General features: G+C 41.6%; 1 protein-coding gene across 2 annotated transcripts in view; it reads left to right on the forward strand.

Moving 5' to 3' along the window:
* Positions 1-22,257, forward strand: part of CACTIN (cactin, spliceosome C complex subunit) — a 201,940-nt gene that overhangs the window by 128,493 nt on the left and 51,190 nt on the right. Inside the window, exons 7-8 of one of the 2 annotated variants that reach the window (XM_089694313.1) lie at positions 8,703-8,895; positions 12,933-13,055. In XM_089694313.1, coding sequence (XP_089550439.1) covers positions 8,703-8,895; positions 12,933-13,055 — 316 coding nt within the window. The remainder of the gene's footprint in view (positions 1-8,702; positions 8,896-12,932; positions 13,056-22,257) is intronic. The other variant, XM_089694314.1, reaches the window with a different exon arrangement.

Consider the following 22,257-nt stretch of genomic DNA (forward strand, 5'->3'; position numbering starts at 1 on the left):
CAAGATGTGCTTTAACTGCAGACTGTCAGCTTTAATTTGAGGGTATTTACATCTAAATCAGGTGAACGGTGTAGGAATTACAACAGTTTGCATATGTGCCTCCCACTTGTTAAGGGACCAAAAATAATGGGACAATTGGCTTCTCAGCTGTTCCATGGCCAGGTGTGTGTTATTCCCTCATTATCCCAATTACAATGAGCAGATAAAAGGTCCAGAGTTCATTTCAAGTGTGCTATTTGCATTTGGAATATGTTGCTGTCAACTCTCAAGATGAGATCCAAAGAGCTGTCACTATCAGTGAAGAAAGCCATCATTAGGCTGAAAAAACAAAACAAACCCATCAGTGAGATAGCAAAAACAGTAGGTGTGGCCAAAACAACTATTTGGAACATTCTTAAAAAGAAGGAATGCACCGGTGAGCTCAGCAACACCAAAAGACCCGGAAGACCACGGAAAACAACTGTGGTGGATGACCGAAGAATTCTTTCCCTGGTAAAGAAAACACCATCACAACAGTTGGCCAGATCAAGAACACTCTCCAGGAGGTAGGTGTATGTGTGTCAAAGTCAACAATCAAGAGAGGACTTCACCAGTGTGAATACAGAGGGTTCACCACAAGATGTAAACCATTGGTGAGCCTCAAAAACAGGAAGGCCAGATTAGAGTTTGCCAAACGACATCTAAAAAAGCCTTCACATTTCTGGAACAACATCCTATGGACAGATGAGACCAAGATCAACTTGTACCAGAGTGATGGGAAGAGAAGAGTATGGAGAAGGAAAGGAACTGCTCATGATCCAAAGCATACCACCTCATCAGTGAAGCATGGTGGTGGTAGTGTCATGGCGTGGGCATGTATGGCTGCCAATGGAACTGGTTCTCTTGTATTTATTGATGATGTGACTGCTGACAAAAGCAGCAGGATGAATTCTGAAGTGTTTCTGGCAATATTATCTGCTCATATTCAGCCAAATGCTTCAGAACTCATTGGACGCTGCTTCACAGTGCAGATGGACAATGACCCAAAGCATACTGCAAAAGCAACCAAAGAGTTTTTTAAGGGAAAGAAGTGGAATGTTATGCAATGGCCAAGTCAATCACCTGACCTGAATCCGATTGAGCATGCATTTCACTTGCTGAAGACAAAACTGAATGGAAAATGCCCCAAGAACAAGCAGGAACTGAAGACAGTTGCAGTAGAGGCCTGGCAGAGCATCACCAGGGATGAAACCCAGCATCTGGTGATGTCTATGCGTTCCACACTTCAGGCTGTAATTGACTGCAAAGGATTTGCAACCAAGTATTAAAATGTGAAAGTTTGATTTATGATTATTATTCTGTCCCATTACTTTTGGTTCCTTAACAAGTGGGAGGTACATATGCAAACTGTTGTAATTCCTACACCGTTCACCTGATTTGGATGCAAATACCCTCAAATTAAAGCTGACAGTCTGCAGTTAAAGCACATCTTGTTTGTTTCATTTCAAATCCACTGTGGTGGTGTATAGAGCCAAAAATGTTAGAATTGTGTAGATGTCCCAATATTTATGGACCTGACTGTATATGCGTGCAAACAATTCAATTTCTCTGGACACATCGGTACCCGAGTTCCCACGAAGTAATACAGAGGGGCCTTTTTGGATTCACTTTGGATGATATTGCAAATTCAAACATCCTCCACTTCTTCCACCTCGATGAATAGAGGCAAGTTTGCTCCCACTTGAGAGGGCTGGGCGGAGACACCTTCTGCAGGCCTTGTCGGAAGACTTAACTGGCTGGCTTGATTTGGACTTGACTTTCTTGGGAAATACTGCACTGACTTTCTTCCAATGTCTTATAAAATGGCCCAACAGGCCTGTACGTACTGGCTTCTTTGAAATGATTTTCAAAGCGAAAGCGACTGATGTTGCCATCTCTTCTGCAGGATGAGACCTGACTTCCCTGATACCTGCTGAATGACCGCTTTAAAGGTCTTGCAAAAAAGGAGCTTCCCATCAAATGGAATCGAGCAAAGGCTGTGTTTAGAGGCATGGTCAGCAGACCAATACTTTAGACATGAGGCTCTTTTAGTGTTACTTGTGTGAGCCATTAATTTTGCTGTCATCCTGATTAGATCCACTGCCATTTCAGCAATGAAGTCCACAGCTATCCTGAAGAATTGCTCTTCTCCTGAACCACAGGACTCAATTTCTGCCACCCAAACTCTAAGGGCTATAGGGGACGGTCCCGCCACAGTGTACATCCTCTTCAGATCTGTATCAATATTGCGGTCCATTGGATCCCTAAAAGATACCAAACCTTCAAGTGGAAGTGTTATGTGGTGGGCCCATCTCTGTAAAGAGGCGTCTACTTTGGGAACTATATTCCAGAATTTGCCATCCCTTTGACAAAATGGGTAACTTTGAAACTCAGTTATGGACATTTAATCGTTTGGGTGAAGAACTCTATTTGCTGCGTCTCTAATGTATATTTTTACTTGTGCATCTGCAGCTTTGTCACGTGCCCCCTACCTAAGGTAGGATGTGCACACCAATTTGCCTCACAATGCCTCAGCTGAATAGCCCCACTTCAGGGTGGGTTGGAGAAGAGGCTCTGGAGGACATAGAAGACCTTTTTCTGTGCTGGCCAGAGAATTTATTCTTCTTGAAAGGTTTTTTGTGTCGTGATTCTCCTCATCGCATTTCCGTATGACTGCAATGGTCCACTGGCGACGCTGTCCTAGAACGACCACTTGGTGGATGTTTAATCCACCCTGGACTGTCCTGGTGAAGCAACCTGTGTGTTTTGGACCAGGCTCTTGGCAGATGCTTTATTCCACGCTGGAGTCTTCTTTCTGCCAAAAAGGTATGCAGATAGTACGTTTTTGAAAAGTAGCCATAAATATCAAATAAAGTAAAAAAAAAAAAAAACTCTTCATTAGATCTTCAGCGCTTGAAACTGGAGCTTTAGCAACAGCCTAAGGAGGATATAACCTAACCCACATCTTAGAGTCATAATACATGTGCATGCATCCAAGGCAAACCGCTGAAACGACTTACAGGGAGCAGAGCAGCAGAAGGACCCAGGCTGGAGCAGCAAAGTGATTAGGTAAATAGGTGGAGCTCATAGAGACACAGCAGCCTCTGCATTAGCCACAGAGCTGCAACATGAGAGAGAGAGCCAGCCTCTAGATAAGGCAGTAGCTTCCTGTGTCACAACCCAAGAAGTTCAGCACCCACCGCCCTTGCACGTGCACCACCTAGCCTGCTCTGTAGCTGGAACAACCGCCACCACCATGATGTGGGTATTACCAACCCCAAGCAAACCCCAGATGTGCTGAAATGTGGAAATACAGGTGCGAGCCAGCCCACAGACCTGCTGAGCTATGGGACTACAGGTGCCAGCCAGCCTACAGACATGCTGAGATATAGGACTACAAGTGCCAGCCAGCCCACAGACGTACTGATATATGGGACTACAAGTGCCAGCCAGCCTACATACATGCTGAGATATGGGACTACAAGTGTCAGCCATCCTACATACATGCTGAGATATGGGACTACAAGTGCCAGCCAGCTCACAGACGTACTGATATATGGGATTACAAGTGCCAGCTAGCTCACAGACGTACTGAGATATGGTACTTCAAGTGCCAGCCATCCTACATACATGCTGAGATAAGGAACTACAAGTGGTTTTTATTGGCCAGACAGTGAGTGTTTGTATGTTCTAAGTTTTCAATAAAGTTATAATTTTCTTCTATTTTTACATGTGACTGGCTATTTACTGGGACTCTTACGTATCTATTTTAGGGATACATTAGATTATGATATATTGAGATTGAGTTTTAGTCTGGTTTTATGTTTTTTCTTTCACGTGTTAGCGCCGTTTGCAGAGAGTGGAGGGTGCTCCGACAATGACCTGTAGTGCCTGGGAGCGTGACATCACCCATAGGCTTATTATATTGGTGCTATCTCTCCCCTGCAGCAAAGCTGGCTGACACGGGAGCCAAATCACATGACCAATATGGATTGTCCTGAAAATAGGTAAGTATACAAATCTTTCTTACACACGTTAGAATAAGGCTTAGGTAGCGGGAGGGGACAGTTTAACCACTTCCCGTCCGCAATGTACTGTGGCCGGGCAGCAGCTACAGGCAATGTGACGTACCCATACGTCGCTTTGGCTGTGCTAACACAAGGGGGCTCTGCATTCCCCCGCGACTGCTGTGTCAGAATGAAGATCCCGGTGAATGGGACCAATCACATGATCACTACGTAAGCAAAGCTGTTATGAATCAATGTCATTCATAACAGCTCTGCTTCTCTTCCTAGTGAGCTGTGGTTGGCCCACAGCTGTCACATGATACATTGGGCCAATCACAGCACCCTGTACCATGTGACCATCTCCAGCCAATCACAGATCACTATCCTGAGCTTTCAAAACTTCAGTCATTCATGGCAGTTCATGAATGAGTTAGACTCTGACAGCAAGCTTTGCATTGCAGGAGAAATGATCTTTATTTCTCCTGCAAAGCAAAGTGTAAACAAAAAAAAAAATCCCTGATCACCCTGCCCTTCCCCAGAGACACACACACACACACACAATGTTAGCGTTGTAACATTGTACTACTTTGATAGAAGTATTACCAAAAAAAATAATAAAAATGTTTAAAAAAAAAATTTTTTTTTTTTTTTTTTTTTTTTAACTACTTGCCAACCGCTTACCCGTGAGCAGCAGTTCTTGGCAAAGAGATGTATTAATGCTTCTCTTCCTAATTTGGGGTGTGACTGTACCTGCACCCCCCACCCGTCGGTCCAGTAAAAGCACCACTACATTTTACACCCTGTCACCCTGTCACCCAGCCAGTGCCATTAGTACAGTGTCAGTATATAGAATTTTTCACTGATCACTGTATTCCTACCACTAGCCTCATCAGATAGCATCAGGGTCAGTAAGTGTCCCTTCCAGCCAGGGTCAGCTAGCGCTAGAATTGCCTGCACACTATCGCACTCATGCGGTTCTGATTACCGCCATTTCTAGTTTTGTGTTTGTACAGATTAATATATTGATCATGAACAGAACTATACTAGTGCCTCCTTTATATAGTGTTCATGAAAACGCAGAGTTAGCAGGATCAGCCCCGTTCGCTGTCAGCGCTAGCGTTTAACCCCTCCACGGTTTTTCACAGAAGATTTGTATCAATTGATTGTGGGCCAAGGCAATTTATACGCACAACAGTACATGGCTTCCCACCCAAATTCAGCTCTTGCCGGACAATTTGCATGGAAACCTATCATGGTCTCTGAATTTAAAACTCTTTTGGGCCTAACCCTTAACATGGGCATTACAGAAAAGAATGAATTGCGGTCATGTTGATCCACAGAGCCAATTCATCTTATGCCTGTGTTCTCTGCTATTACATATATGCCCACATGGACCAGCAATGTACTGTACTTTGAGGGGTTATACCGGGATGATGCCTGCAGCTACAGGCATCATCCTGGTATAGTTTTTTTTCTACTGGTGGTCAGCTTTCATGTAAAAGCAATCCTAGTGGCCAATTAGCTGCTGAATTGTTTTTATGAGCAGCGGAAAGGGACACCCTCTTCCTGCTGCCTTCTACAGTTTCTTGGGCTCTCCTGAATGCAGTTCCGCTGTTCTGCTGGCTGACCATAGAGCTGGTCAGAGACCAGAATGGTTCCAAGCATCTCTATAGTCTAAGAAATCGGAAGCTACGAGCATTTCATCACAGTTGTGCAGGATATAAAAAGCGCCATTTGTAAACTGGAAAAGCATCTGATCACACCGATTTTGATAAGGGCAGAGAAGATATCTAGTGTCTGATAGACCCCAGATTTTGCAAAAAAGAATATATGACAATGCCCATTGAAGTATATAGGGGATATTTGCATTCCCTGTGATAGCATTAAAAGTGATAAAGAAAAAATGAAAGGGACAGTGTAATAAAAATTAAAAAAATCCAAATACCTAAAAAAAAAAAAAAAGAAAAAAGCACTCTTGCCCCCCTGCGTGCGCAAGTGTTGACCCTGTGCCAGTATGTAAACAGTGGTTGCACCATGCATGTGAGGTATCGGTATTGGTCTTCAAGAGTGGGTAATGTGTGGCATAAGCTTCTAATGTTGGCCCTGAAATGCCAGGATAGTAGAAGCAACCCCTCCAAATGACCCCTTTGTGGAAAATAGACACTCCAAGGTATTTGCTAAGAGGCATGGTGAGTGTTTTGCAGATCTAATTTGTTGCCACATGTTTTTGGAAAATGAAGAAAGAAAACAAAAAATTTATTTTTTATTTTCTTTTTTTCATTTTCAAAACCCTGTGACAAAAATGATATCTGTAAAATACTCACTATGCCTCCTATCAAATTCCTTGGGCTGTCTACTTTTCAAAAAGGCATCATTTGGGGGGAGGGGGTGTTTGTACTATCCTGACATTTTAGAGAATCCGAAACTGTGATGGGTAGTGGGGAAGTGATATGAGGAAATATGCCCTTTGAAAGCCTGGAGGTGGTCATTGGATTGTGGGGGCTTGTATGTAGCTAGGCTGCCAAAAAGTCTCTCACATGTGGTATCCCCATACTCGGGAGAAGGAGCAGAATGTATTTTGGGGTGTTATTTCACATATACCCATGGCATGCATGAGCAATATATCATTAAAGTGACAACTTTGTGTAAAAAAAAAAAAAAATGAAATTGTCATATTCAAAAAATTTGTGCCAAAAAATAAAATGTTCTATGGACTCAACATGCCTCTCTGCAAAATCCTTGGGATGTCTACTTCCCAAAAAAGGGGTAATTTGGGAGAAGTTTGTACTGCCCTGGCATTTTAGTACCTCAAGAAATGTGATAGGCCGTCAGAAAGTAAAAGCTACGTAAATTCCAATATATACCATAGTTTGTAGACGCATTAACTTTCACACAAACCAATTAATATACACGTATTGAGAATTTTTTTTACCAAAGACTTGTAGCAGAATACATTTTAGCCTAAATTTATGACTAACTTTGAGTTTATTGGATATATTTTATAACCAAAAGTGAACAATATTGGGTTTTTTTCAAAATTTTTTATTTTTTTTGTTTATAGTGCAAAAAATCAAAACCGCAGAGGTGATCAAATTCCACCAAAAGGAAGCTCTATTTGTGTGAAAAAAAGGACATACATTTTGTTTGGGTACTGCATTGCACGACCGCGCGATTACCAGGTGAAATAGCACAGTGCCGAACAGCAAAAAATGGCCTGGCCAGGAAGGGGGGTTAATCCTCAGAAGGGCAAGTGGTTAAGGCATTACACTTTAACCACATGCCGCCCAGCCACTGTATAAATACGGCGGCAGGGCGGTACGGCTGGGCAAAAGCACGTTTTAAAACGTGTGTTTTGTAAACAGGTAGGGGGCGCGCGCAAGGCGCGCCGCCGCCATACCTGTCCCACCGATCACAGGCGCGGATGTCAGTCGCCGGGTCACAGCCGGTCGTTACCGGCTATGTCCCGGCGATCGGCGGCAATTGCTGACAGAGCACAGCTGTGCTTTCTGTCAGTTCCCTGACCGCTCCAGGACACGCTGATCGGGACAGAAAAGTTTCTCTCTCCCGATCAGCAGTGTTCCCTGCAGTACACACCCCCGCCCCCTAGTAAAACACTCCCCTCACACAGTTAACCCTTTCCCTGAAAAAGAAACTTAACCCCTTCCTCCCCAGTGCCATTAGTACAGTGTCAGTGTTTTTTTTTTTTGCACTGATCACTGTATTGGTGTCACTGGGGATGTCAGTACCCCCCAATGTCAGAATGTCCGCCGCAGTCCCGCCATAAGTCACTGATCGCCGCCATTATTAGTATAAAAAAAACCCTAAAAATCCCAGTATCTTTCCCGCCATTTGTAAACGCTTTCACATAAACCAATTAATTTACACGTATTATTGGGTTTTTTTTTAGCGAAGACATGTCGCAGAATACATTGTGGCAGAAATTTATGACTAAATTTGATTTTTAAATTTTTTTTACTGGACATGTTTTATAGCAAAAAGTCCAAAATATTGTTTTTTTTTCCTCAAAATTGTCAGCCTTTTTTTTATAGCGCAAAAAATAAAAACCGCACAGGCGATCAAATATCACCGAAAGAAAGCTCAATTTGTGGGGGAAAAAAAAGGATGTAAATTTCATTTATGTACCGTATTGCATGACCGCGCAATTGCCCGTTAAACTAGCACAGCGCTGTATAGCAAAAAAATGGCGTAAATTGCAGTATCTATACCATAGTTTGTAGACGCTATAACTTTCACACAAAGCAATCAATATACACTTATTGGGATTTTTTTTACCAAAAACATGTAGCAGAATACATTTTGCCCTAAATTTATAACCAACTTTGAGTTTACTATATATTTTTTATAGCTGAAAGTAAAAAATATTGTTTTTCTTCAAAATTTTTGGCCTTTTTTTGTTTATAGCGTGAAAAATAAAAAGCGCACAGGTGATGAAATACCCCCGAAAGAAAGCTCTATTTGTGTGAAAAAAGGACATAAATTTAGTTTGGGTGCAGCATTGCATGACCGCGCAATTATCAGTTGAATTAGTGCAGCGCCAAGTAGCAAAAAGAGGCCTGGTCATTAAGGGGGGTAAATCCTCTGGAGGTCAAGTGGTTAAGCATAATTCTACTTTAAACTGCAGAAAATGCATTAAGAGTGTTGTGTTGTCTGTTCCAGGAGAGAGGCGAGAAGGTGTAAATGCTTCTGTCTGCACTGATGTACAAGCTGTCTTTAAAGGGAAGACTTACAGCCAGCTTCAGGTCATATCTCAAGGAATCGAGAGCAAAATAAAGGCAGGAGGACCAAACCTGGATATAGGATATTGGGAAAGTCTTTTGCAACAGCTCCGTGCTTACATGGCAAGAGCCAGGTGAATCAAGCCTTCCAATTTTGTTTATTTCTTTACATGTGTTTATTTTTTGTACAAATGTGCACAATTCTACAAAACAAAAATAACAAAGAAGCATTAATCTGTGCTTTTGATTGTTGGTTCTCTTTTGATGTTTCCCACACCTGACATTTCAGGCTTTCCTTATAACATCATAAGTGGACAGGCCACACTCTCTCACAAAATCAACTTTGCTTTCTTTTTGGGATAACGGTTTTAACTAAATAAACAGTAGATGACCTTTCTAAAAACCCGTCAGTGGTAAATGGTTTGTCTCAACCCCCTAACTTCCACTTTTGCTGTACAGCTTATTCTGTTGAAAAATAACAGTAGGATCAACAGGTAAAATGGCTTTAGTTATAGGGGGCGCCTATAAATAAGGACTGCAGGATTAATCCCAGTGACAGACTAAAACGTGTAATTTTTTTTATTTTGCTTTTAGCAACACTTTAAAGAAAAAGTACAGCCAATGCTCTTTTGGCTGTACTTCTCCTGTGGATCACAGGAGTGCAGTTCGCTCTGCTCTCCTGTGACCTGTTTTCAGCCGACAGCGGGCTGAAGCTCACTGTCGGCTGACGTCACTCAGCCAGTCCAGGCTGGGGAAAGATCCAACTTTAAATTTGGGATCCACCCTAGAGTGTGGAGTGGCACATGACTCAGCCACTCAGCGATCTGCTGAGAGCCCAAGTGAGCTGCTTCCTCCCCCTTCACAGCCCAGCACTCCACAGAGTGCGGGGGGAGCAGAGCAGACATCGGTGACTAACAGTCACTGCTCTCTGCTAAGAGCAGTTGTGAGAACTCAGCGATCAGCAGTTGTGTGATCCTCACCCTTAGTGCCGGCAGGGGGACAGATTTTTAAGTATGATTTGTTAAAAAAACAAAAAAAACTAAATCCAAGACTTTTCTTTTAAGGAAGTAGTGGGAAATTGAGAAGCTGGGTACACTCTGGCCAAAAATCAGTGTATACAGCTGTCTTTCTGACAAGCCTGTCTAACGACTAGCTTTTTGAAGGGACATGGCTGCGAGCGCTGATCTGTGAATTCTGACAGGGGTGGTATTAGAGATGGGGAAGCCTGGAAAAATTGGGGGGGGGGCTAATTTTTTCTCTTAACTCAGGGAAATAAACTAAAAGAAAACTTTCTCTCTTTTAGCTGGGGGGAAAGTGACAGCTGCATTTCTGAGCTATAGTGAAGAAAAAATAAAACGGTAATTACATTTAAGAACCGGCACCATAATAAACAAAAAAAAGGGCTTGGGGTCCACCCTCCTATCCATACCAAGCCCTTCGGGTCTGGTGTGGATCTTGAGGGGAACTTACACACCAAAATTTAAAAAAAAAAATGGTGTGGGGGGTCCCCCCAAAATCCATACCAGACCATTATCCAAACATGCAGCCCGGCAGGTCAGGAAAGGGGGGGGGGGCAGACGAGCGAGCGCCCGCCCCACCCTCCTAAACCATACCAGGCCACATGCTCTCAACATGGGGGGGTCCCTATGTTGATGGGGACAAGGGCCTCTTCCCCACAACCATGGCCGGTGGTTGTGGGAGTCTGTGGGCAGGGGGCTTTAACAAGGGGGCCCCCAGATCCTGGCCCCTCCCCTATGTGAATGACTATGGGGTACATGGTACCCCTACTCATTCAAAAACAAAAAGTGTAGTGTGAAAAAAGACAGGACATGGTCTTTGACAAGTCCTTTATTAAAATAAAAAACTAAAATGTCCCCCACAATACATCCAACGTCAATCACGATGCCCGCCAACCTGAAAAAAGAATTAAACCCCAAAACAATCTTCTCCCGACGGTGGCTTCCAGCCATCTGCCTGCTTCGGTGGTTTGACAGTTCTTAAATATGTAAGGGGCGGGGTCACTTGTGTGATGTCCCCAGGTGGCCCCGCCCCTTACATATTTAAGAACTGTCAAGCCACCTTAGAAGCAGATGGCTGGAACCCATCGTCGGGAGTGGAGTCTTGCCCGCAGACCCTTTCAACCACTAGCCAGTGTTGTGGGGAAGAGGTCCTTGTCATCAACATGGGGACAAGGTGTTTTGGGGGGGTGAGTCCCCCTGACCCAAAGCAACCCCCCCCATGTTGAGGGCATGTGGCCTGCTATGGTTCAGGAGGGGGGGCACTCGCTCGTCCCCCCCTTTCCTGACCAGCCTGGCTGCATGCTCAGATAAGGGTCTGGTATGGATTTTTGGGGGGACCCCCACGTAATTTTTTTTTTTTTTTTTGGCGTGGGAGTTCCCCTCAAGAGCCATACCAGACCCGAAGGGCTTGGTATAGATGGGAGGGGGGACCCCACACCGTTTTTTAAATTATTTTTTTTAATTGCTGGAAATTCTTTTACATTCAGCTGTCAGTGGGGAACCCTACTGACAGCTGAAACATTAACACATGGTTGTCACTACTAAAATACCACGACCTGATAAAATAACTCATGCGGTATTTTAGTAGCATTTACTTTTTTCTGACCTCTGGAACGGATTAATTGGTTTTCAGTGTATTCCTATGGGAAACCGTTTCGGTTTACGAATTTTTCGCTATACGAAAAGTCCTGCAGAACGAATACCCCGAGGTATTACTATACTTTTATATACACTGCATTTCACCTTCCCAGTGTAACAACTTTCAATTTGTAAAACTTCGCCACGGTGATTTTTTTTTTTCTCAATCCCCCCCCCACAAAAAAAACCATCGGAAAAAATGTTTTTTCCTCATGGCTTCAAAATATCCGAGAACTTTACATATCTAGGCAGGATAGCCTTTCCTCTGTTAGAATTCAATAGAACAGCAGGGGAAATTGCTGCACCAACATCAGTGGGTTAAACTTAAAAAAAACAGTGTGTACCCAGCTTTACAGAGAAACATACTTGTGGCAGACAGCTCTGATGCATGCAGTGATTCTTTAATAAGGCTACATGCTAGTTCTGGAAAAATAGGTCTAGTGCTAGGTACTGAATCACTGCCCCAAGAGGAGTATACATGCTATGAGTTAGGAATTACAACTCAAAAGTGTTAATATTGATGCCAAACGCATGAACAAGTATAAGTATGAAACAGATGCATTAATAACATGTACAGAGCACACACTATACTAATGAGTGCATAGTGACCATATAAAATAGTGAGATTAAAATTTTTTACAAGATTACAATTAAAGCATTATCTGAAATGCTACACTATGGGAATATCCCTACTTTTTGCTACGCATCGAGCATTTTAAATCCCCTAGTGATCCCTGGTGAATCCCCCAGTGCCTGGAAGAGGTTAAATAATTTCATACGGGCTTGTCTAAGCACCCTGTCATCTAAGGAAGGCCACCTACCCCCAGGCTGCACCTCGGACCGCCTTGTGGAGGGACCCACGACTGATCCACCATATTTGATACAACGCGCTTTTAATTAGGGCATCTGATGAGTGCGCACTTTATATATATATATTGGCACACGCACCTGTGGACTTTCTGCAAACTGGGATTTAATTATATCATCCAAAGAATAAATAAAATTTCAAGACATCTTATGATTTGAATGCATTTCACGTTCTTGCGTTTGGCATCAATATTAATATCCAGAATTGGACTTATTATTTCACTATTTTATATGGTCACTATGCACTCATTAGTATAGTGTGTGTTACGCATCTATTTCATACTTATACTTCATGCGTTTGGCATCAATAATAACACTTTTGAGTTGGTTTTAGAAGTTTTATATGGTCAATTTGCAATTACCACTATAGTTTTTAACTCTTATGGTTAGAAGCGCACCCATCATGTACGTGCGTTTTTTTATGCTATTAGTCTGTCGTTTATATTTTTTAGCACTACACTACCACTTTATATCAAATTTTTGAAGGCATATGGTTTACCTTTTCAGTGTTTCAGCTGCTTCAGGATTTATTAGCGCTCGCTTTTATTTTATTTTGTTATGAGTTAGGGATGACTGCTTTCATAATTTTAAAAATGGAACCAAGTGCCTAACTTTGAAATCTAATTTTTGTCCTCTATCCTTTTCAGGCTTAGAGAGAGACACCAGGATATTCTACGGCAGAAATTGTTCAAGCTCAAGCAAGAACAGGGAGTTGAAAGCGAGCCTTTGTTCCCTATTGTAAAACAAGAGCCATGTTCTCCCAGTGAAAGGTTCAGTTAACATTATCTTCTATAATTGTGTTCTATTTTCATAAATATTCCTTGAAATCTAGACACTAGCCTGGCCAGTCTAGTCACCTGATTTATCGGCAAGTAAACACATCTTCTTATTTTGTTATTTATAAAGCTGTAAATCTGACATTCAGCAAAACCGTAATTGAAGAGTATTTCATCACTTTCTGTTTAGGTCCTTTGTTTACCTGCCATTACTGACTAGAGAAAGCTTTGAACTGAAACGATCAGTGTTTGATCTGAAGCTTTCAAGTGCATAGATGTCTCAGTGAAGAGGACTTGTCACTGACTATTGCGATCACAAGGGATGTTAACCAATACACCCCCGGCCAATAGCCAAAAGGCGGCCGGCAAAATGTACTGCATTTCCGGGTTGGACACCAAATGGCGTCCTCCCGCACATGCGCACTGTTCGCGCTTGCAGAGCCGCTCAGCGGTGCGATCGGTCACCGGCCGTGTACCTCGGACACGGCCGATGACAGATCTGAGTACCGCCCTGTTGCCAGTACCATGTGACCTGCTGTATAAAAGAATGTCCTCCTGCGCTCCACGGAGTACCTAATGCTAATGCCAGCTGCTAACACCTATTCCCTATACCACAGGACAATGAAATATATAACAAAATTGGATGAAGCACTCAGCATGAAAATAAATCTACACTAAAATATCCCTTAAAATAGTAAATAATCAATAATAAAAAATACAATATATAAGGCCAACCTAATAATGTCAAAGTGACTAAGTGCTCATATATAATAACGAAAATAAATGGAATATCATAAATGTGAAGGACAAGCTCCTTATCTGCCACCCAGTGGCAAACCAGATAGGTGAAAAATGATAAGTAATGTCACTCAAGGCAATTCAAAGTGACAAGTGCTCAAATACATACATAGATAAATATATCATAAATACATACATGTGAGAAAACAAACTCCTGGTCTGCCCCCCAGTGGCTAACCAGATAAATAATACGTGATATCACTCCAAACAATTCAAAGTGGCAAGTGCTCAAATATATATTTAAAATATATATAAAAAATTGAGTGGTATCCCTCTAGGGAATTCAAAGTGACAAGTGCTCAAATATATATATATATATATATATATATATATATATATATATATATATATATATAGAAAATGTATATACAAAATATAAATAAAACAATAATAGTCCACAATGATGTGACAATCTGAGTGCAATAATCATTTGTGCTCAAATCAACCCACAGTGCTTAAGAAAATTCATTCCATGCTGAATGGGTGCTCCTGGTGACACTCTATCGTGACCTCCCTGGAATGGCTAAAGTGCCTCCTCACCTCCTACATTCGACCCCTTAAGGGCCACAGAGCTTTCTGGTATATTAATCCTGGAGATCCTGAAGAAGCCACGTGTCCGTGGTGTAACGCGTAGACTCATTTCCGGTATCGAGCGGTGATGTATTTCCGGTTTCGGTTTGAAGCCATCTTGGTACACCTTATCCCCTAGTACACCCATAGCATATGGGAAACCACTATTGTGTACTGGAAAGCATGTGAGTGTCCATCTTTGGCATTTTTTAAAGCTGTAATAAACGGTGTTGCACTATGGAGGTTTGTTTTTTGTTTATACATGCCCTGTACACCTGAGTCCATATTGCGAGGAGAGTGGTCTGATGGAATAATTACCCACGAGGGGGACCCTGATAGAGTCAGTGGATCCAGTGAAGTGATTGGAGCCAGGTTGAGATCTCTCCCAGGATTAATATACCAGAAAGCTTTGTGGCCCTTAGGGGTCAAATGTAGGAGGTGGGGAGGCACTTTAGCCATTCCAGGAAGGTAACGATAGAGTGTCACCAGGAGCACCCATTCAGCATGGAATGAATTTTCTTAAGCACTGTGTGTTGATTTGAGCACAAATGATTGTCACATCATTGTGGACTATTATTTTATTTATTTATTTATATTTTGTATATACATTTTCTATATATATATATTTGAGCACTTGTCACTTTGAATTCCCTAGAGCAGTGGTTCTCAACCTGTGGGTCGCGACCCCTTTGGGGGTCGAATGACCCTTTCACAGGGGTCCCCTAAGACCACCAGAAAACACATATTTCCGATGTGTAAAGAGCAGCTACTGTGTAGAAAGCAGCTGCTGTGTTGAAAGCAGCTACTCTGTTAAACACAGCTACTGTGTTAAAAGCAGCAGTATTGGAGGTAAAACGACACTCATGAATTATAATTACTGGGTAAATAATTTTATGGTTGGGGGTCACCACAACATGAGGAACTGTATTAAAGGGTCACGGCATTAGGAAGGTTGAGAACCACTGCCCTAGAGGGATACCACTCACTTAGTCACTTTGACATTATTAGTTTGGCCTTATATATTGTATTTTTTATTATTGATTATTTACTATTTTAAGGGGTATTTTAGTGTAGATTTATGTTCATGCTGAGCGCTTCATCCAATTTTGTTATATGTGACCTGCTGTGACCAATCACAGCAGGTCACATGACAGTTGTATACAATGGATGGCTTCATTCATGCTATCCATTGTATACTACTATCTAGCTGTGAATGGTCACAGCTAATCACATGCACATGTCATGTGATTAGCTGTGGCCAAATCACAGCTAAGCACAAAAAAATAAAAAATAAAAACCCTGAATGAATCGATGTCATTCAGATAAATGCTTGCTTATAGCAAAGTAATTATTTGCTATAAGCAAATTGTGTAAAAAAAAAAAAAAAAAAATACTGATAACTTCCCCAAAGTAGTACAATGTTACTATGGTAACATTGTACTACTTTGGACATAGTGAAATATGATAAAAAAAATTAAAAAAAAAAAAAAAAATATATATATATATATTTTTTTTTTATACTGTCACCAGTCAGTGTCCCTGATCACTGCCATGCCAGTTATATGAAGATGCTGTACTGCACTGGTGACCGTATGTAAAAAAACAAAATAGTGAAAATAATTGTTTGCATTTTTTCATTTTCCGAAAAATTATGACAAAAAAAATACAACTTAAAAAACTCGCCATGCCTCTTATGAAGTACGTCGGACTGTCTACTCTACAAAAAGGGGTCATTTGGGGGATATCTGTACTGTTCTGACATTCTTGGACCTCAAGAAATTAGATTGGCTGTCAGTACTTCAGGACTGATCAATATTCAGATCTATACTATAGTTTGTGAACTCTATAACTTTCCTACAAACCAAAAAATACATCCTAATTTGGGTTATTTTCACCAAAGACATGTAGCAGAATACATCTTGGCCTAAATTTATGAAGAACAATTATTTATTTGCAAACTTTTATGACAGAAACAAAGAAAAACGTGTTTTTTTTTCAAAATTTTTGGTCTTTTTTTTGATAATTTAGCAAAAAATAAAAACCCCGGCGGTGATTAAATACCACCAAAAGAAAGCTCTAGTTGTGTGAAGAAAATGATAAAATTTTAGTTTGGGTACAAAGTATGACCGCGCAATTGTCATTCAAAGTGTGAGAGCGATGAAACCTGAAAAATGGCCTGGGCAGGAAGGTGTAAAATTGCCCGGTATTCAAATGGTAAAGGGGGGGATGTGATGATAATAAAAGTGATCAAACATATTTAAAGGGACATTGTAAAAATAAATAAAATGAGAAAAAATGTTTTAAAGGGCTCCCATGCCCCTGTGCTCATATGCAAAGGCATATGAAAAATGTTCACACCACACATGTGAAGTATTATTGCAAATGTGGTGAGACAAATATTTATAGCAACAGACCACCTGTGTAATTCTAAACTGGTAACCTGTAAAGCTTTTAAAGTGCCGTCAATGGAAAGTACCAAAGTTTGTCGCCATTCCCAAGCCTACCATATGCAGGTTTAGCTTCTTCAGCCCCAGCCACTGCATATGTACGTTTGCAGGGTGGCACGGCTGCGCAAAACCACGTTTTAAAACGTGGTTTTGCAAAACAGGTAGGGGGCGCGCGCCCGCCCTACCTGTCCCGCGGGTGTCAGCAGCGGGTCTCCGCCGCCGGGTCACGGCCGGTCATTACTGGCCGTTTCCCCGCGATTAGCGGTGATCGCTGACAGAGAGCAGGGCTGCATTGTTTATACACAGCCCTGCTATCTGTCAGTTGCCTGTCAGCTCATGACAAGCTGAAGAGGGAGAGAAGAGTTTCTCTCTCTGGATCAGCCTGTCCCCATCCAGAACACCCCCGCCCCCTAGTAAAACACTCCCCTCACACAGTTAACACTAAAAATGTTAACCCCTTCCTCCCCAGTGCCATTAGTACAGTGTCAGTGGGGTTTTTTTTCACTGATCACTGTATTGGTGTCAGTGACCCCAAGTCAGTTCCCCCCCAGTGTCAAAATGTCCACCGCAGTCCCGCCATAAGTCGCTGATCGCCGACATTATTAGTATAAAAAAAATTAAAAATCCCAGTATCTTTCCCGCCATTTGTAAACGCTATAACTTTCATGTAAACCAATTAATTTACACGTCTTGGGATTTTTTTTAGCAGAGACATGTCGCAGAATGCATTTTGGATGAAATTTGTGACAAAATTTGATTTTTTTATTTTTTTTACTGGACATGTTTTATAGCAAAAAGTCCAAAATATTGTTTTTTTTCTCAAAATTGTCAGCCTTTTTTTTTTATAGCGCAAAAAATTAAAAACGCACAGGCGATCAAATACCACCGAAAGAAAGCTCAATTTGTGGGGAAAAAAAGGATGTAAATTTAATTTGGGTGCAGTGTTGCATGACCGCGCAATTTTCAGTTAAAGTAACGCAGCGCCGTAACACAAACCTCTTCTGTAACCGCTTCCTGACCACCCTACAGCAGAAATACTGCTACAGGGCGGCATGGGTATGCAAATTCACACACACACACACACACACACACACGTGATTCGCGCTCCCGTGGTTTTCACACCCCTCCCAGATAGCGTCAGATTGCCCGTCAGTACACCAGTCATCACATTTAACCCCTTGATTGCCAGGAGCACGCTCATGTACAATAAACCCTCATTGCTAGTATAGTGTCTGAACGGGTCAAAATCTTTGATCAGGTCAGCACTATACCAGGGTTCACATTAGTATAGCGTCCCCAAAAACGCAGCGTTGGCGGGATCAGCCCCTGCTTACCCCCCCTCCCTTCTCCCCCAGCAAGTGCAGTGTCAGTAGGTCACTGTCACTTGATACATTGCACACAAAACCACAGTGTTCACAGAATCAGGCCTGATCTCTGCTAGCACTTGCCGGTAAATTTTGATGACTCTCATATGCAGCAGAGTGCCAGTACTAGTGCCGCTCTACCTTTTTGTGAACTGTCGAGTACCAGCGGTCTAGTACATCTTGGTCTTTCGCATACCTCCTTGATTTTTGGAGCTGTTTTTCACAGAATATCTGTATGCGTTGATTGTGGATCAAAGCAGTTTATATGCACAACAATTTATTGCTGCCAACCCAAATTCAAACCATGCCAGACCATTCGCATGGAAACTCGGTTACGGTTTTCAAATTTACATTTTTTTTTGGGCCTAACCCTCAACATGGGCATTACTAAAAGAAATGAATTGTGATTGTATTGGTCCGCAGACCCGATTCATCATATGCCGTGTTCTCTGCTGCCATGGCCAGGCATAGATATGAAAGTATAATGTGTTTTATGCATTTCAGCGACAATACACTCTGTCATCCTTGGGGTAACCCTGAATTTGACCAGTTCCACAAAATTCAGCCCCTCGCAAATCACCTTAACCTAAAATTTGCAGATGTCTATACTCCCCAGCAAAACATCTGCGTTCAGGAGTCCCTTATTAATTTTTCTGGCCGCCTTGCATTCAAACAATTTCTCCCCTGCAAGTGTGCCAGATATGGGGTCAAGATGTAGAAAACCTGTGAGAGGACAACAGGCTATACTTATAAGTTTCGGATTTACGAGGGAAAAGACAGTCACGTGGAGCCCGCCCGGATGCCCAGACTACATGGGGAGCAGTGGCAAGATAGTTTGGGACTTGGTGTCATCATTTCTCCATATTGGGTACCACTTATACGTGGACAATTTTTATTCAAGCGTGCCACTATTTAGACATTTATTCAATCTTGGAACTGGCACTTGTGGCAAAGTGTGACCTAATGTGTGCCCACCATTAGAAGTGGGTGGATGCAGGGCGGTATATTCTAAGGGTGGGCATACCACACACTTTTTCTGGCAGAGATTTCTTCTCATTTTTTCATTCAGTCCACTGGCTGCATACAAAAAAAAAAAAAAAAAAGAACATAGCATATATAACCAACGAGGACCAGCGATGTACTGGTACATCACTGGATTTGAATGGTTATACCAGGATGATGCCTACAGCTGCAGGCATCATCCTGGTATCGTTTTTTTCAGCCGGTGATCGGCTTTCATGTAAAAGCAATCCTAGTGGCTAATTAGCTGCAAGATTGCTTTTACAAGCAGTGGGAGATGATGTCCCCCCTCCCCCGCTGCCTTCCACGACCTTCTCGGGCAGTCCCGTGCCATCAGGGGAACCTGAGAATGCAGCCGGTGTTTCTGCCAGCTGACCATAGAGCTGATTGGAGACCAGAATGGTGCCAATCATCTCTATAGTCTAAGAATTCGGAAGCTACAAGCATTTCTTCACTTCAGTTTTGCAGGATATAAACAGCGCCATTTGTAAATTGGGAAAGCATCTGATCTCACCGATTTTGGTTTGATTAGATAATGTAAGGGCAGAGGAGATATCTAGAGTCTGATAGACCCCAGATTTCTCAAAAAAGAATATATAACAATGCCCATTAAAGTTATAGGGGTTATTTGCATTCCCTGTTATAGCATTAAAAGTGATTAAAAAAAAAAAAAATGAAAGGTACAATGTAAAAATAATAAAAAAAAATCAAAATAACTTAAAAAAAAAAAAAATTGCCCCTCCCATGCGCGCACACCTGTGTGCACAAGCCTTGACCCTGTGCCGTTATGTAAACAGCGGTTGCACCATGCATGTGAGGTATTGCCGTGAACGTCAGATCAAGGGCAGTAATTCTAACACTAGACCTCCTCTGTAAATCTAAAATGGTGGCTTTTAAAGCGCTGCCTATGGATATTAAAAATGTTTGCAGTTTGTCGCCATTGCACGGGGCATGCACAGTTTTAAAGCATGTCATGTTTGGTATCTATTTACTCGGCATACCATTATCTTTTATATGTTACCAAACAATTGGCCAATGTATTGTGTTTTTTTGCATTAAAAGTAAAAAAAGTGTATTTTTTTTAAAAATTGCTGCGCGAGTACTATGTGCCATAAAAACTTGTAGTACCCACCATTTTATTCACTAGGGTGTCTGCTTTAAAAAAATATATAATGTTTGGGGGTTTAAATTAATTTCCTAGCAACAAATACAGATTTTTTTCATGTGAACAAAAAGGTTTGGTCTTCAGGTGGTTAGAAGAGTGAATGATGTGTGGCATAAACTTCTAATGCTGGGCATAAAATGCCCCACCCCCCAAAATGACCCCTTTTTGGAAAATAGTCACCCCAAACTATTTGCTGAGAGGAATGTTGAATCAATAGAAGAATATATTTTTTTACCACAAGTTTTTGGAAAATGACAAAAATAAATATATATTTTTTTTTTACACAAAATTGTCACTTAAATGAATTACTGCTCACACATGCCATGGTTATATGTGGAATTACTCCCCAAAATACATTTTGCTACTTCTCCCAAATATGGGGGTACCACATGTGAGAGACTTTTTGGCAGTCTAGCCAAGTACAGGACCCCAAAATCCAATAAGCACCTTCAGGCTTTTAAAGGGCTTTATTTCCTCATTACACTTCCAGACTACCTATCACAGTTTCGGAGGCCCTGAAATGCCAGGATAGCACCTAACCCCCCCAAATTACCCCTTTTTGGAAAGTAGACACCCCAAGGAATTTGATAAAAAGCACGGTAAATATTTTGCAGATCTCATTTGTTGCCACAAGTTTTTGGAAAATGAAGAAAAAAACAAAAACATTTTTTCTATTTTTTCTATATTTCAAAACCTTGTGAGAAAAAATGAGATCTGCAAAATACTCACCATGCCTCTTTTTAAATTCCTTGGGGTGTCTACTTTCCAGAAAGGGATCATTTGGGGGGTTTGGGGCTATCCTGGCATGTCAGGGCATTCGAAACTGTGATAGGTAGTGAGGAAGTGTAATGAGGAAGTTACGCACCTTCAGACTTTCAAAGTGGTCATTGGATTTCAGGCTCCTGTATGTGGCTAGGCTCCCAAAAAGTCTCACACATGTGGTATCCCCATACTCAGTAGAAGTAGCAGAATGTATTTTGGGGTGTAATTCCACATATACCCATGGCTTGTGCGAGAAATAAATCATTTAAAATGACAACTTCGTGTAAAAAAGAAAAAAAAGTTTTTGTCATTTTCTAGAAACTTGTGGGAAAAAAAGAAATCTTCCATGGACTCAATATGCCTCTCAGCAGATAGCTTAGGGTGTCTAATTTCCGAAAAGGGGTCATTTGAGGGTGTTTGTACTATCCTGGTATTTTAGCACCTCAAGAAATGTGATGGACAGTCAGAAAGTAAAAGCTGTGTAAATTCCATTATCTATACCATAGTTTGTAGACGCTATAACTTTCACAATAAGCAATCAATATACACTTTATTGGGATTTTTTTAACCAAAAACATGTAGCAGAATACATTTTGGCCTAAATTTATGATGAAAGTTTAGTTTTTTTAGATATTTTTTATGACCAAAATGAGAAAATATTGTGTTTTTTCAAAAAAAATTTTTTTCAAAAATTTTTTTCTGGTTATAGCGCCAAAATAAAAAGTGCACAGGTGATCAAATACCACCAAAAGAATGCTCTATTTGTGTTAAAAAAGGACATAAATTTCATTTATGTACCGTATTGCATGACCGCACAATTGTCCGTTAAACTAGCGCAGCGCAGTATTGCAAAAAAATTTCGTAAATTGCAGTATCTATACCAGTGATGGCGAACCTATGGCACGCAGAGCCATCTCAGTGGGCACGCCAGGAAGAAGAGGAAGATGAGCGAACACGGACACTGACCGGCCATCCACATCTCGTCCACACTGGACCCCCATCAAACTACATCTCCCACATGTCTCTGGGGCCAGGGTGGGTGTGGACGAGAGGAAACGGCTCCTATGTGG

The sequence above is a fragment of the Staurois parvus genome, unplaced genomic scaffold (assembly GCF_062004578.1).
Source record: "Staurois parvus isolate SC_StPar_1 unplaced genomic scaffold, SC_StPar_1.0 ptg000659l, whole genome shotgun sequence".
In the NCBI taxonomy this organism is placed as follows: Eukaryota; Metazoa; Chordata; class Amphibia; order Anura; family Ranidae; genus Staurois; species Staurois parvus.